Source organism: the organism of the source record quoted next (genome assembly GCF_019968955.1).
Source record: "MAG: Porospora cf. gigantea A chromosome Unknown PgA_NODE_871_length_9949_cov_334.107, whole genome shotgun sequence".
NCBI lineage: Eukaryota > Apicomplexa > Conoidasida > Eugregarinorida > Porosporidae > Porospora > Porospora cf. gigantea A.
Genome location: NW_027151938.1, coordinates 1 through 9949, shown reverse-complemented (window position 1 = coordinate 9949; position 9949 = coordinate 1). Strand labels below are relative to the sequence as shown.

Genomic DNA, 9949 nt, shown 5'->3' with positions numbered 1-9949 from the left:
CCGCCGCCATTGACACGACAAAGCTCACTGCGAACACAAGAGTGGCTTTGATGGCCGACAGCTACCAACTCCACAAGATCCTCCCGTCCAAGGTGGACCCTCTGGTTTCTCTGATGAAGGTGGAAAAAGTTCCTGACTCCACGTATGAAATGGTAGGCGGACTTGAGAAGCAAGTCAAAGAAGTGAAGGAGGTCATCGAGCTGCCTATTAAGCATCCTGAAATTTTCGAATCTCTGGGTATCGCCCAACCAAAGGGTGTGCTGTTGTACGGCCCTCCCGGAACCGGCAAGACTCTGCTGGCTCGGGCTGTGGCTCACCATACGAACTGCACATTCATTCGAGTTTCGGGCTCGGAGCTCGTCCAAAAGTACATTGGCGAAGGCAGCAGAATGGTACGAGAGCTATTCGTCATGGCCAGAGAACATGCGCCATCAATCATTTTCATGGACGAAATCGACTCGATCGGCGGACAGCGACTGGAATCGGAACATGGGGACTCGGAGGTCCAACGCACAATGCTCGAGCTTCTCAACCAACTCGACGGCTTCGAAGCCACCAAGAATATCAAGGTGATCATGTGCACAAACCGCATCGACATTCTGGACGACGCCCTCCTACGCCCTGGAAGGATAGACCGCAAGATCGAGTTTCCTAACCCCAATGAGGAGGCTCGGTACGAGATCCTCAAGATCCACTCGCGAAAGATGAACCTTGTCCGAGGCGTGGACCTCAAGAAGATCGCAAACCAAATGACCAGCTGTTCAGGAGCCGAGACCAAGGCCGTATGCCAGGAAGCCGGAATGTTTGCCCTGCGCGAGCGACGCGTTCACGTGACGCAGGAGGACTTCCAACTAGCTGTGAGCAAAGTTACACGGAAGGACGCTGACCGGAACATGAGCGTGCGCCAGCTTTTTAAGTGATCGTTACTGCCTTTCGAATTTCACATAGGAAGCATGAACCGTATTGAACTGGCATTCGAATTTCACATAGAAAAATTTAATGAAGTTTACGGCCTATCTTGCCGGTAATCCCTCATAGGGTCAGTTCTCGTGAGGTCGAGGTTGCAAAAGCACGCTTGCTCTTGCCTGAATGAGAGGACTCGTAACATATGCCCATAAAGGGGGTTAGCACAGAGCAGGCGCAAGTCGTCACGGCCTGCCTCTTCCAGACCGTCAATCTTGAAGTTACGTAGTTGCTCCCGGGACAGGCGCCGGCCCCCAATAAAAATTACGAAGTCTCGGTCTAAACGATTGCCCATGACGCCTCTTACCACAGCTGGCAATCGCCGGTCCAAGAACTCCAAAACCGACAGTTGAGGGTGAAGCTCAACCAGCATTAGTGACTGCTGCACGCCGTGGAGTGGGTCGTAGTAATTTACAGAAACTATACGCGAGGGGTCGCGAGGGCTGGAAGAGGATTTGAACCGCGCTACAACGGACACCAGTCTCCTAAACTGCGGACTGGTCAGTCCCGCAATGGGGTTGAAGAAGGGGAAGGGGTTGCGGAACGACCCCGGCAGAGAGGGACAGTACAAAGGCCTATCACGGTTGTATCGGTCAATGTCTCGCACCTGGTCGATGCTTCCTTCAGGACCGCGGGCGCAAGCGGCCACAGACTGCACATGTATCAGCGGGTTGAATAACGCGTCTGCGGTGTGCACTCCGCGGTCTCCGGACGGCATGGGTTCGAAGGGCCGCGCCCCGTCGCAAGCTGCTTGCTGTAGGAGGCTGAGTATCTCCCCACGGCCCATGTCCCGGGAGTCCTCGGAATTCGGCGTGATAGCAGTGGTCGGCGTCGAAAGGTCCTCTTTGGGGCTCTGTCTGCTCACAAGTAGGAGCATACTTTGAATCTGCCCGATCGTGAGCATGACGATCTGCTCAGACTGAACACTGCCTGGCAAAATGTGCATGATTTGAGCGAAGTCGATGTCATCGAATGACAGAATCGGCGGCGGTTGGGGAGTGACGGAGTGCATTGAGGAACGGCCAGCGGGAGGTGGGGTCAGAGGCACGTCCATCATATTCTCGTGGAACGCCGGCAGCGAACCAGTGATGTCGGCGGTGGAGAACGAGTACGACTTGTTGGACATGTCTACGTCCAAGACGCCCCTCGACTCTTACCGTTTAGCATTTCGTACGTGACGTGCGAATATGCAAATACACGTAATATGGACGTCGTGGGGCAGTTACATTTGACTCCTTGTGATTCGGAGAGAGAGCTGCGTTTACCACTGGAAGCATGCCGTCAAGCGAGAGTCCTCGCAAGCGTCTCCGATTTCGTGAGGCCTGGGGAGACGATACGGCTGCCGACGCTTACGGAGCGGTGTCTAAAAAAGGTGGTTGAGTACCTGTGTCACTTGCACACAGCAGGAGCGCCGTTGCTCAATGACGACTCGGAATCTATCTGTGAGCCTGCAACGTCCTTTCAAAGTAGATCAAAAGGATCCTTCGGCGCTGTTTGGAGGCGAGGAACTGGCCATGTTCAACGATCTCTCGATTACGGAGCTCGGCGAACTGATAAAAGCCTCCCACTATCTGGACTTTCACCGGCTGGAGGTCCTGTCGAGCTCTTTGCTGGCGAAGGTGCTTACGGAGACGGACATACACACCTTGAAGGTCACTTTGTCATCTATGCACTAACCACACTTCCCCCCGCCGCACCCGCCTGCAGCTAGCCACGACTCCCCCGAACTCCTTGTGACACTCAGCCCGCAAAATGCTTCCGCGTCGGTAGGGTGGATGCCCACAGTGTCATCGAGGTCACATTTGGTCAGTCCCTTCCTGAAGGCCACCCCGAAGCCCTGCATCAGCTCCCCAGCACTCGGACCTATGAAGTGCATTCCGAGCACAGTTTCGAAAGCGTCCTTGCGGACGACGACTTTGCAAAGACAGGTAGCGGACATGTCGAGGTCAAACTCGTGTTCCCGAGTGGCTGGCACTTTTTCGCGATGGGCCATCTGGTGTTCAAGGCTCGTGAATTCGAACAGATAGCAGTCCACTTCCGCGGGATGCTTAGCCTGCGCCTCCTCCTCGGACAGGCCGACATGCGCGTATTCCATGGGAGTGAATACTGTTGTCGGAATGGAGTCCATATCCATCAACTTGGAACTGCCTTCATAAAGGCGCCGCACCAGCAGTTCGCCAGTTTTTATCGCCACAGGTGTCAACTCTAGACTCCTGCTTGACGCGTCTCCGATTGAAAAAATGTTTGGCTGTGTGGTGCAATCGTGCGCGTCCGTTTTGATTTTCCCACTGTTGGTCAACTCAACGCCAGCAGCAGGCAGATTCAAACCAGCGACGTCAGCATGCCTTCCAGTGGCATACAGCACCGTATCGTAGACAGCCGACGAGCCGTCCTCGAAGGAGACGCTGATGCCTCCAGGCACCTTAGCCATGGCGGAGGGCAACGAATGTGAGAACTTCGTGCCCATTTCGGTCATGATGGATACAATTTTGTCAGCGCACTGCCGGTCAAACCCTCGCAGAGGCACCGACCGCACCACGACGGTCGTGTCGACTCCGAGGTGAGTGAGGAATCCTGCACACTCGAGGGCAATGTACGCAGCCCCCACCACCAAGCACTTCTTTGGTGCCGTTCGCAGCGAAAAGAGGTCGTCAGAGGTTATCGCAAGCTCATGCCCGGGAATCTGAGGCACGAATGGCCGGCCGCCAGGGGCAAGAATGATGTGGTCCGCTGTGAGCCGCTTAGCCTCGCCCTTCAATGTGTAAGCCACGGTTCGTTCGTCGGCGAGGCTCGCTAGGGCGTTGATATACTGGACCTTGCCTCGGAGCCCCTTTTTGTAATTGAAGTTCAGCTTTCGGATGAACATCTGAACATTCTCTACCAGTTGCACCCAGTTGTGCGTGACGGGACCCTTGGTGTCCCAACCGAAAGCCTCCGCGTCGTGGTGGAACACTGGCCCCATCAATGCGGCGTAGTGCATTAGCTTCTTGGGGATGCAGCCCACGTTGACGCAAGTTCCGCCTACGCCCCATGAGTTGCCGTGCGGAGATTCCTTCACGAAATCGAACATTGCCACTCGTTTCCCCAACGTGCCTGCAGCTTTAGCAGCTGCCATACCGCCTGATCCACCTCCGATCACTGCTAAATCGTAATGCTCCATGTGAATATGCCGAATAGTGCATTACGAATGTTGGTGGATCTTTGTGGGGCCCGTGTAATGTGTGCGAAAGACTGTCGGGGATAGCAGTGGAAAAGACGTATTTGGAGTGACAAGCTATGTCAAAACCCGTGCTTGTAGGGCTGAAAAGCTCCACGACTTACAACGACGAGCTGATATGCCATGTGAAAACAGTTCGTGGCGTCGACGGGTGCCTAACTACGTTGGAGCATGGCGCCTTCGAGTCCTCACAGGTAGAGAAGCGGCTGAAGGACTCGACGCACACCGAGCTGACCGCAGACTGCCCTTCCGTCGAACTTGCGGCGCGCCACCACGCGGTCATGAATGTTTGTCTGACTGAAGCAATGGAAACTGCGCCAACTAAGAGACACAAGTCGTCTTAGAACCTCTTTAAACACGCGAAGCAGGAGTTCTCCGATGCGAATGTTTGTGACGAAACCTCCGTGTGCAATGTGCATGCTACCGTTCACTGCGTTCCTAATCCTCACAACGCTGGGACTTCGAGGTGCGCCCCGTGAGCGAGTCAGCTCCATTACGAGGTTCAAGGCACACAACGTTGAGCCCGACGCCATCGTCAGCCAGTTGCGATTCGAGCTCCAGCCTTACAAACAGCACGAAATGTGCACAGACCTCGCTGACTCCTTGGACTTCGACGATCCGCGAAAAACTCCGCTCAGGGCCGCAGTGTTCACCCTAGACGACGACGAGACCAACGACCCTTACAGCAGCAACTGGGAGCTGGACAAGGCTTGCGCTGATGCTTTTGGCAGCCTCAAGGCAAGCATATTGGGGTCCCACGACGGCATGTCCGTCTTCGAGTTCGTCGACCGTCTGGCAAAGTGCGAGGTTGATGCTGAGGGGCACACGCTGCTGCAGTCTGCACTTCGTAACGGCTTCAACTCGTGCGTATCGGCTCCGTTGGTGAAGCAGGTACTGCTAGTGCCCTCGTCAGGATACCATCCTGTCTTGGCAACGACCAGGGATAAGGACAACCTGTTACACTTGGTGGTGCAGTCGAACAGCGAGGTTATGTTAACGAAGGCTCTGAAGGTAGTAGCCAGCTATCCCTACCGAGGCAAAAGCCGCACACGCGACACCACCGGCAACGCCGTTCTCTACAGTCTAATGGAGGCGAAGAACGATAAGGGGGACACGCCTGTAATGGAAGCCGAGCGTAGTGGTAATCTGGCCCGAAGGTTGAAGACGTACTACCGCACCCTAAAGACAAATCTGAGGACGGCTCTAAACGAGGCTATGAAGGCAGGCGGGCTGCCAACAGATGCGTAGATAGGAAATTGATTTCTTGAAGGGTTAGGGAACTCGTTTGTCGAAGGGGTCAAAGGGGACGGTGACAACACCTTCATCCAATGATTTGCTTGACACGCCTGTGGGGTCGTCCCCTTGAGGTGTGGTCTCTTCCACAAAATTGACGACGCGGTTGGAAGAGGGTAACCCATAAAAGAGTTCGGGAGGGTCACCCGAGGAGATGGCATCAGGGCCGTCAGAGGCCAACGACGACGAGCCTTCGAAGAATACGGCTGGTGGCGGTTCCGATGTCGGCGAGGAAGGTGTAGGAGCAATAGGGTGGGACTGAGACAGAAGCTCCTCAGAGTGAGCTCCCAAAGGACGACCCACCGCCACAACAGTGAAGTCTGTCGAAAGACTAATTTCCAGCACGTGCCTATGCAGTAGGCGGAAGACAAGCTGGGGTGAGGTGACCTTGTCTCTTATCCCTGACTGGACAGCGACTCCTGGCGGCGTGCCGCCGGACCCGTCAGTTCGTAGGAAGACGCGCATGTCACTGGAGGAGATAAGCTTGTCGTCTGAGTTGTGGCCCCAGATGTACACGTGGCGGCGCTCATCTAGAATTGCGGAGTGGTGGTAGCCAGCAGCCACTCGGAACCCCCCGGGAAAATGCCCCTGGTGCACTCGGATTTCCCGTGGCACCTGCAACGTTGAGACAGAGGGCGTGCCACATTGGCCTGCCTGGTTGTCCCCGACGGCCCATACCGACCCGTCTTCGCCTAGCATAAGGCAATGCCGAGCGCCGCAAGCAACTTGCGCCACGTTAGGTAAACGAGCGCCCCCGGCGAGACGAGTCCGAAGGCGGCCAGGGGAGTAGACTCGATGCCCTTCAGCCTTGAAGGACTGCATCTCTTCGATCTTTGCGAAGCCTTTTAGAAAGTCAGAGAAGTGGGTTTTGGGATCTGCCGCCTCACGGGCCTCTGAGGCGAAGATGTCGAGGTTCCCACGCGCAATTTCTCCGTAGGTGCCGTCGCCCCAGAACCATACTCGACCTGTAGTGTCCAGCACACTACCGAATCTTGCACCCAGGGATATTTGCTTAACTTGTACATTGGGAAACTCGAACAGACACGCAGGTTCGAACGATGTCTTGGCAAAAAAAGTGCGACCCCAGAACCATAAACGACCTCCTCGGTCTCCTGTGGGCGCCCGTGTGGCTACTGTAACCTGGTTCGCCTTGGAAGCCAGAGTCACAACCTTGTCGCCGCTCCACTTGAAGTCCACTAGGCCTGGCCGGTCCGCGTTATCTGAAGCAGCCCGGCCCAGGCACAACGCCCTGCCCCAAGTATAGATCTCAGGCTGATCGTCAGCAGTCATGACCACGGATGAGTAGTTGCCGCAGGCCACGTCGGCTACACATCGGTCCATATGTACCTCCGTCAGTGTTCGGAGGTAGGAGTAGTGCTCTCCAATGCCGGCCTGCCCCATATCATTCATCCCATAGGCAAAAACGATGCCATGAGTCGTCAGCACCAGCACGTGCGAGAGTCCGCAGGCCACCCGCAGCACCGATGCCCCCATAAAACGACCGATGCACTCTTCCGGGAAGGGACAGTCCTCCTTTCCTGGTGCAAGGCGATCGTTGGGATCCACATCAAGGGGCGTCCGCTTCGACGTCACTCCTGCCCACGTAATCTCTGTCGGAACGGGCGATATACCAAAAGGAAGGTGAGAGGAGGCTTTCCCCCAGACGAAGACCTCAAAGTCGTAAGTCGACGTTTCTGGTGGAGGGTTGAGAACTGAGTTTGAACCAAAAAAATACCCACTGAAGTCTGTTGTCAACAGCGCTGGGGCGTCCAAGATAGCTTGCTTCCGCGCTTCTGTAGCCCGTTTTTGCTGCTTTGACTGGCGTCCGCAGGATGCTGCAATAGAATTTCGCGAGCACTGGAGATGCCATTTTCGGCTGCAGTTTCCCACCTGTAGCCTTCTCAGCAAAAATCTCCTCCTGCATGCGCGTGTTTCGCTAATTGTTACATTTGGGATGGGTCGGAAGCGTGTTCAGAGCCTCAAAACAAGGTTGCTGAAGCTTCTCAAGTCTCGAGCGGCAGTGGGTAACTCGGGCCTCGGAAACGCAGGCCGTGATGGGTGTATTCGTGGCTGTGGCTGCCGCCTACCAACTATACCTCGCCTTTCTAATGCGTGAGACCTCTGTTAACGTCTCGCCGCTGTCCGACATGGACGTGTGGTCGGGAGACTTTGGCGGGCTGGACACTTCGATGAGGAAGGACGTCGTTCATCGCATGCTAGACGGCCAAGTATTAATCAACCCCAGCGTGGATGCCTTGCATGGACGGGTTGGTTTACTAAAGGACGGCTCGCCATTGTTCCAGCCTCTGACATCGCCGATGTCGAAAAAATCTATGCCCTCTCTCCTTCGTGAAGGTGGAGGATTCAACCTCGAACTGTCGAACCGACTACCGTTGGAGCGCAGCGTGCCGGAATCACGGCATCCCGATTGCAAAGCGCGGGAGTGGTACTCCGACAGTACCGGCTACTCCAAGGCCAGTGTCGTTATAGTATTTTTCAATGAGCCCTTCTCTACTCTAGCTAGGTCGGTGCACTCGGTGTTCCAACGGACTCCACCTCGTAAGTGTGCGGCGGCCCCATCACCCAGATCTTCTGGAGGAGGTTATCCTTGTGGATGACGGCAGCGATGTAGATTGGATCACAGGAAAGGGCGAGTACACAAAAGCCTCCTCGCACAGAAAGGTGGAGGTTAGTCCTTCCCTTGAGGAACTGGTGGCGGCCTATCCAAAGACACGACTGGTGCGCTTGCCTGAAAGGAAGGGCATTGTGGGTGCTAGGCTCGCTGGAATTCGGGCGGCCAAGGCACCAATATTCGTGATACTCGACAGTCATATCGAATGTGGCCATGGCTGGTTAGAACCGATGATACATCGTATCTCCGAAGATCCTCGTCGTATCCTAATGCCTCAGATCGACGGTATAGAACAGGAGACATTTGCACATGAGACGGGCGGGATTGGGTGTACACTTGGCTTCCTCTGGAAGCTTATGGAACATGCATTTGACGCTCCGAGAGAATTTCCAAAGGTTACGCTGCCGGAACGGATTCAGGCCGGGCCAACCGATTTCGTGAGCTCTCCAGCCATGGCGGGAGGGCTCTTCGCGGCGAATGTGGAGTTCTTTGAGAGCATTGGGGCTTATGACCCGCTTTTCGAGCACTGGGGCACCGAGAACCTCGAATTCTCCTTCCGCCTCTGGCAGTGCGGTGGTGTCCTAGAGTGTGTCCCTTGCTCAAGAGTGTATCATATATTCCGTAAGGGTGGAGTAGGATACACATCACCTATTCACTCGGTGACTCGCAATAAGCTGCGAACGCTGTCCATTTGGATGGACGAGTATGCGGATCTCGCATGGCGCGTCATAGGTAGGCCGAAGATTCCGTTTGGCGACATCGAAACCATGAGGGCGTGGCGCAAGGAGAAAGGGTGTAAGAGCATGAAATGGTATCTCGAGAACGTCAACCCCGAGTCCTACGTGGTCGACCTGGAGAAGGATGTACCATTCTTGGGTCCACTCAAGCATGCCAAGAGTGGCATGTGCTTGGAAGACACCTCCTACGGTGGCAACGAGCAGCCCTTGGCATTCCGAAGATGCAGCGGCCGCGACCACCAAGAGTTTATGTATTTTACACGGACCCATCACGTCATGCCTGTTTTGAATGATGAGATGTGCCTCCCCGCCCCTACCAACATGCCTGGGTACAATACCGCTTGGTGCCACAACGGAAGTCAGGCGTGGACCGTGCGAGTTCTCGTAGACTCTGAGCGGCCAGTGGTGCAGCTCATGAGTCCTTCATACGGGTTTGGCGCGAGTAAAGACATGTGCATGGCTGCAACCGAGGGCCGGTTCCAACTATTGGCCTGCGACCAGGCGGATGAGAGCCAGCACTGGGTGTGGAGTCGGTATCGTCCTCCGAAGGAGTTTCATTTGACTTTTTGATAGCCACAAAGCGGTTCAAAATTCAAATGAAAACGAAAAAGCTCGAGGCATTTTTAAACCCCTGACTCAAATGCACTAGATTCGTCAGGTGAGACGGGTGGGTCGGCGATGAAGCGAAGTGCGTCCTTTTCAACGTACATATCTCCTGGTTTCGTCGAGTCGTAGTAGTGATAAAAATTCTCGGCGATAGGCTTCAGTCTAAGGGGGAAGTAAAACGCGCAAGATACGAAAGCGAAGAATACTCCGAAGAGCGATCCGGCCAGAACGTCTTCCACATGGTGTTGGTAATCGCTGGTTCTGCTGATGGAAACAATCAGCGGAAAGATACAAAACACAGCAGGGATGGCAACGCGCAGAGCTCCAATGTTGGAGAACAGTCCGAGCTTACTCCAGATGTAAACTGCAGGGAAGAACCAACCCGTCCAAATGAAGCTAGCATGGGCAGATGGAAATGACATGCGGCCATCAGTTAGCTCCACCCTCCACTCATGAGAGTCAAACGGAAACACGGAGGCGTCGTACACACATTCTGGAAAA

The 9949-nt window shown here is 55.0% G+C and overlaps 8 protein-coding genes across 12 annotated transcripts; 4 read left to right on the top strand and 4 right to left on the bottom strand.

Moving 5' to 3' along the window:
- Positions 1 to 50: 50 nt before the first annotated feature.
- On the top strand, positions 51 to 920 carry KVP18_004398 (uncharacterized protein; the record flags this gene model as incomplete). The annotated part of the gene is made up of 1 exon (XM_067956977.1): positions 51 to 920. The coding sequence occupies one exon, from the start codon at positions 51 to 53 to the stop codon at positions 918 to 920; it is 870 nt and encodes a 289-aa protein (XP_067806030.1).
- An 86-nt stretch (positions 921 to 1006) lies between these two features.
- Positions 1007 to 2130, bottom strand: KVP18_004401 (uncharacterized protein; the record flags this gene model as incomplete). Of its 2 annotated transcripts, XM_067956984.1 has the most annotated exons (2): positions 1007 to 2091; positions 2121 to 2130. In XM_067956984.1, the coding sequence occupies 2 exons, from the start codon at positions 2128 to 2130 to the stop codon at positions 1007 to 1009; spliced, it is 1095 nt and encodes a 364-aa protein (XP_067806034.1). The 2 variants fall into 2 exon arrangements, with proteins under 2 accessions (XP_067806034.1, XP_067806035.1); XM_067956985.1 differs by lacking the exon at positions 2121 to 2130 and having other exon boundaries at positions 1007 to 2089.
- Positions 2131 to 2635: 505 nt separating this feature from the next.
- Positions 2636 to 4123, bottom strand: KVP18_004405 (uncharacterized protein; the record flags this gene model as incomplete). Its single annotated transcript, XM_067956991.1, has 1 exon — positions 2636 to 4123. One exon carries the CDS (start codon positions 4121 to 4123, stop codon positions 2636 to 2638), a length of 1488 nt encoding a protein of 495 aa, XP_067806041.1.
- A 116-nt stretch (positions 4124 to 4239) lies between these two features.
- Positions 4240 to 4524, top strand: KVP18_004403 (uncharacterized protein; the record flags this gene model as incomplete). Its single annotated transcript, XM_067956988.1, has 1 exon — positions 4240 to 4524. The coding sequence occupies one exon, from the start codon at positions 4240 to 4242 to the stop codon at positions 4522 to 4524; it is 285 nt and encodes a 94-aa protein (XP_067806038.1).
- A 34-nt stretch (positions 4525 to 4558) lies between these two features.
- On the top strand, positions 4559 to 5428 carry KVP18_004404 (uncharacterized protein; the record flags this gene model as incomplete). 2 transcript variants are annotated; one of them, XM_067956989.1, is made up of 1 exon in its annotated part: positions 4559 to 5428. In XM_067956989.1, the coding sequence occupies one exon, from the start codon at positions 4559 to 4561 to the stop codon at positions 5426 to 5428; it is 870 nt and encodes a 289-aa protein (XP_067806039.1). The 2 variants fall into 2 exon arrangements, with proteins under 2 accessions (XP_067806039.1, XP_067806040.1); XM_067956990.1 differs by having other exon boundaries at positions 4592 to 5428.
- A 24-nt stretch (positions 5429 to 5452) lies between these two features.
- KVP18_004402 (uncharacterized protein) lies at positions 5453 to 7397 on the bottom strand (the record flags this gene model as incomplete). 2 transcript variants are annotated; one of them, XM_067956987.1, is made up of 3 exons in its annotated part: positions 5453 to 7185; positions 7213 to 7308; positions 7364 to 7397. In XM_067956987.1, 3 exons carry the CDS (start codon positions 7395 to 7397, stop codon positions 5453 to 5455), a joined length of 1863 nt encoding a protein of 620 aa, XP_067806037.1. The 2 variants fall into 2 exon arrangements, with proteins under 2 accessions (XP_067806037.1, XP_067806036.1); XM_067956986.1 differs by lacking the exons at positions 7213 to 7308; positions 7364 to 7397 and having other exon boundaries at positions 5453 to 6967.
- A 130-nt stretch (positions 7398 to 7527) lies between these two features.
- KVP18_004399 (uncharacterized protein) lies at positions 7528 to 9412 on the top strand (the record flags this gene model as incomplete). Its single annotated transcript, XM_067956978.1, has 2 exons — positions 7528 to 8032; positions 8061 to 9412. The coding sequence occupies 2 exons, from the start codon at positions 7528 to 7530 to the stop codon at positions 9410 to 9412; spliced, it is 1857 nt and encodes a 618-aa protein (XP_067806031.1).
- A 53-nt stretch (positions 9413 to 9465) lies between these two features.
- On the bottom strand, positions 9466 to 9949 carry KVP18_004400 (uncharacterized protein; the record flags this gene model as incomplete). 2 transcript variants are annotated; one of them, XM_067956982.1, is made up of 1 exon in its annotated part: positions 9466 to 9949. In XM_067956982.1, a coding segment is annotated over one exon (484 nt), but the record flags the coding sequence as incomplete, so codon positions are not given. The 2 variants fall into 2 exon arrangements, with proteins under 2 accessions (XP_067806032.1, XP_067806033.1); XM_067956983.1 differs by having other exon boundaries at positions 9466 to 9870.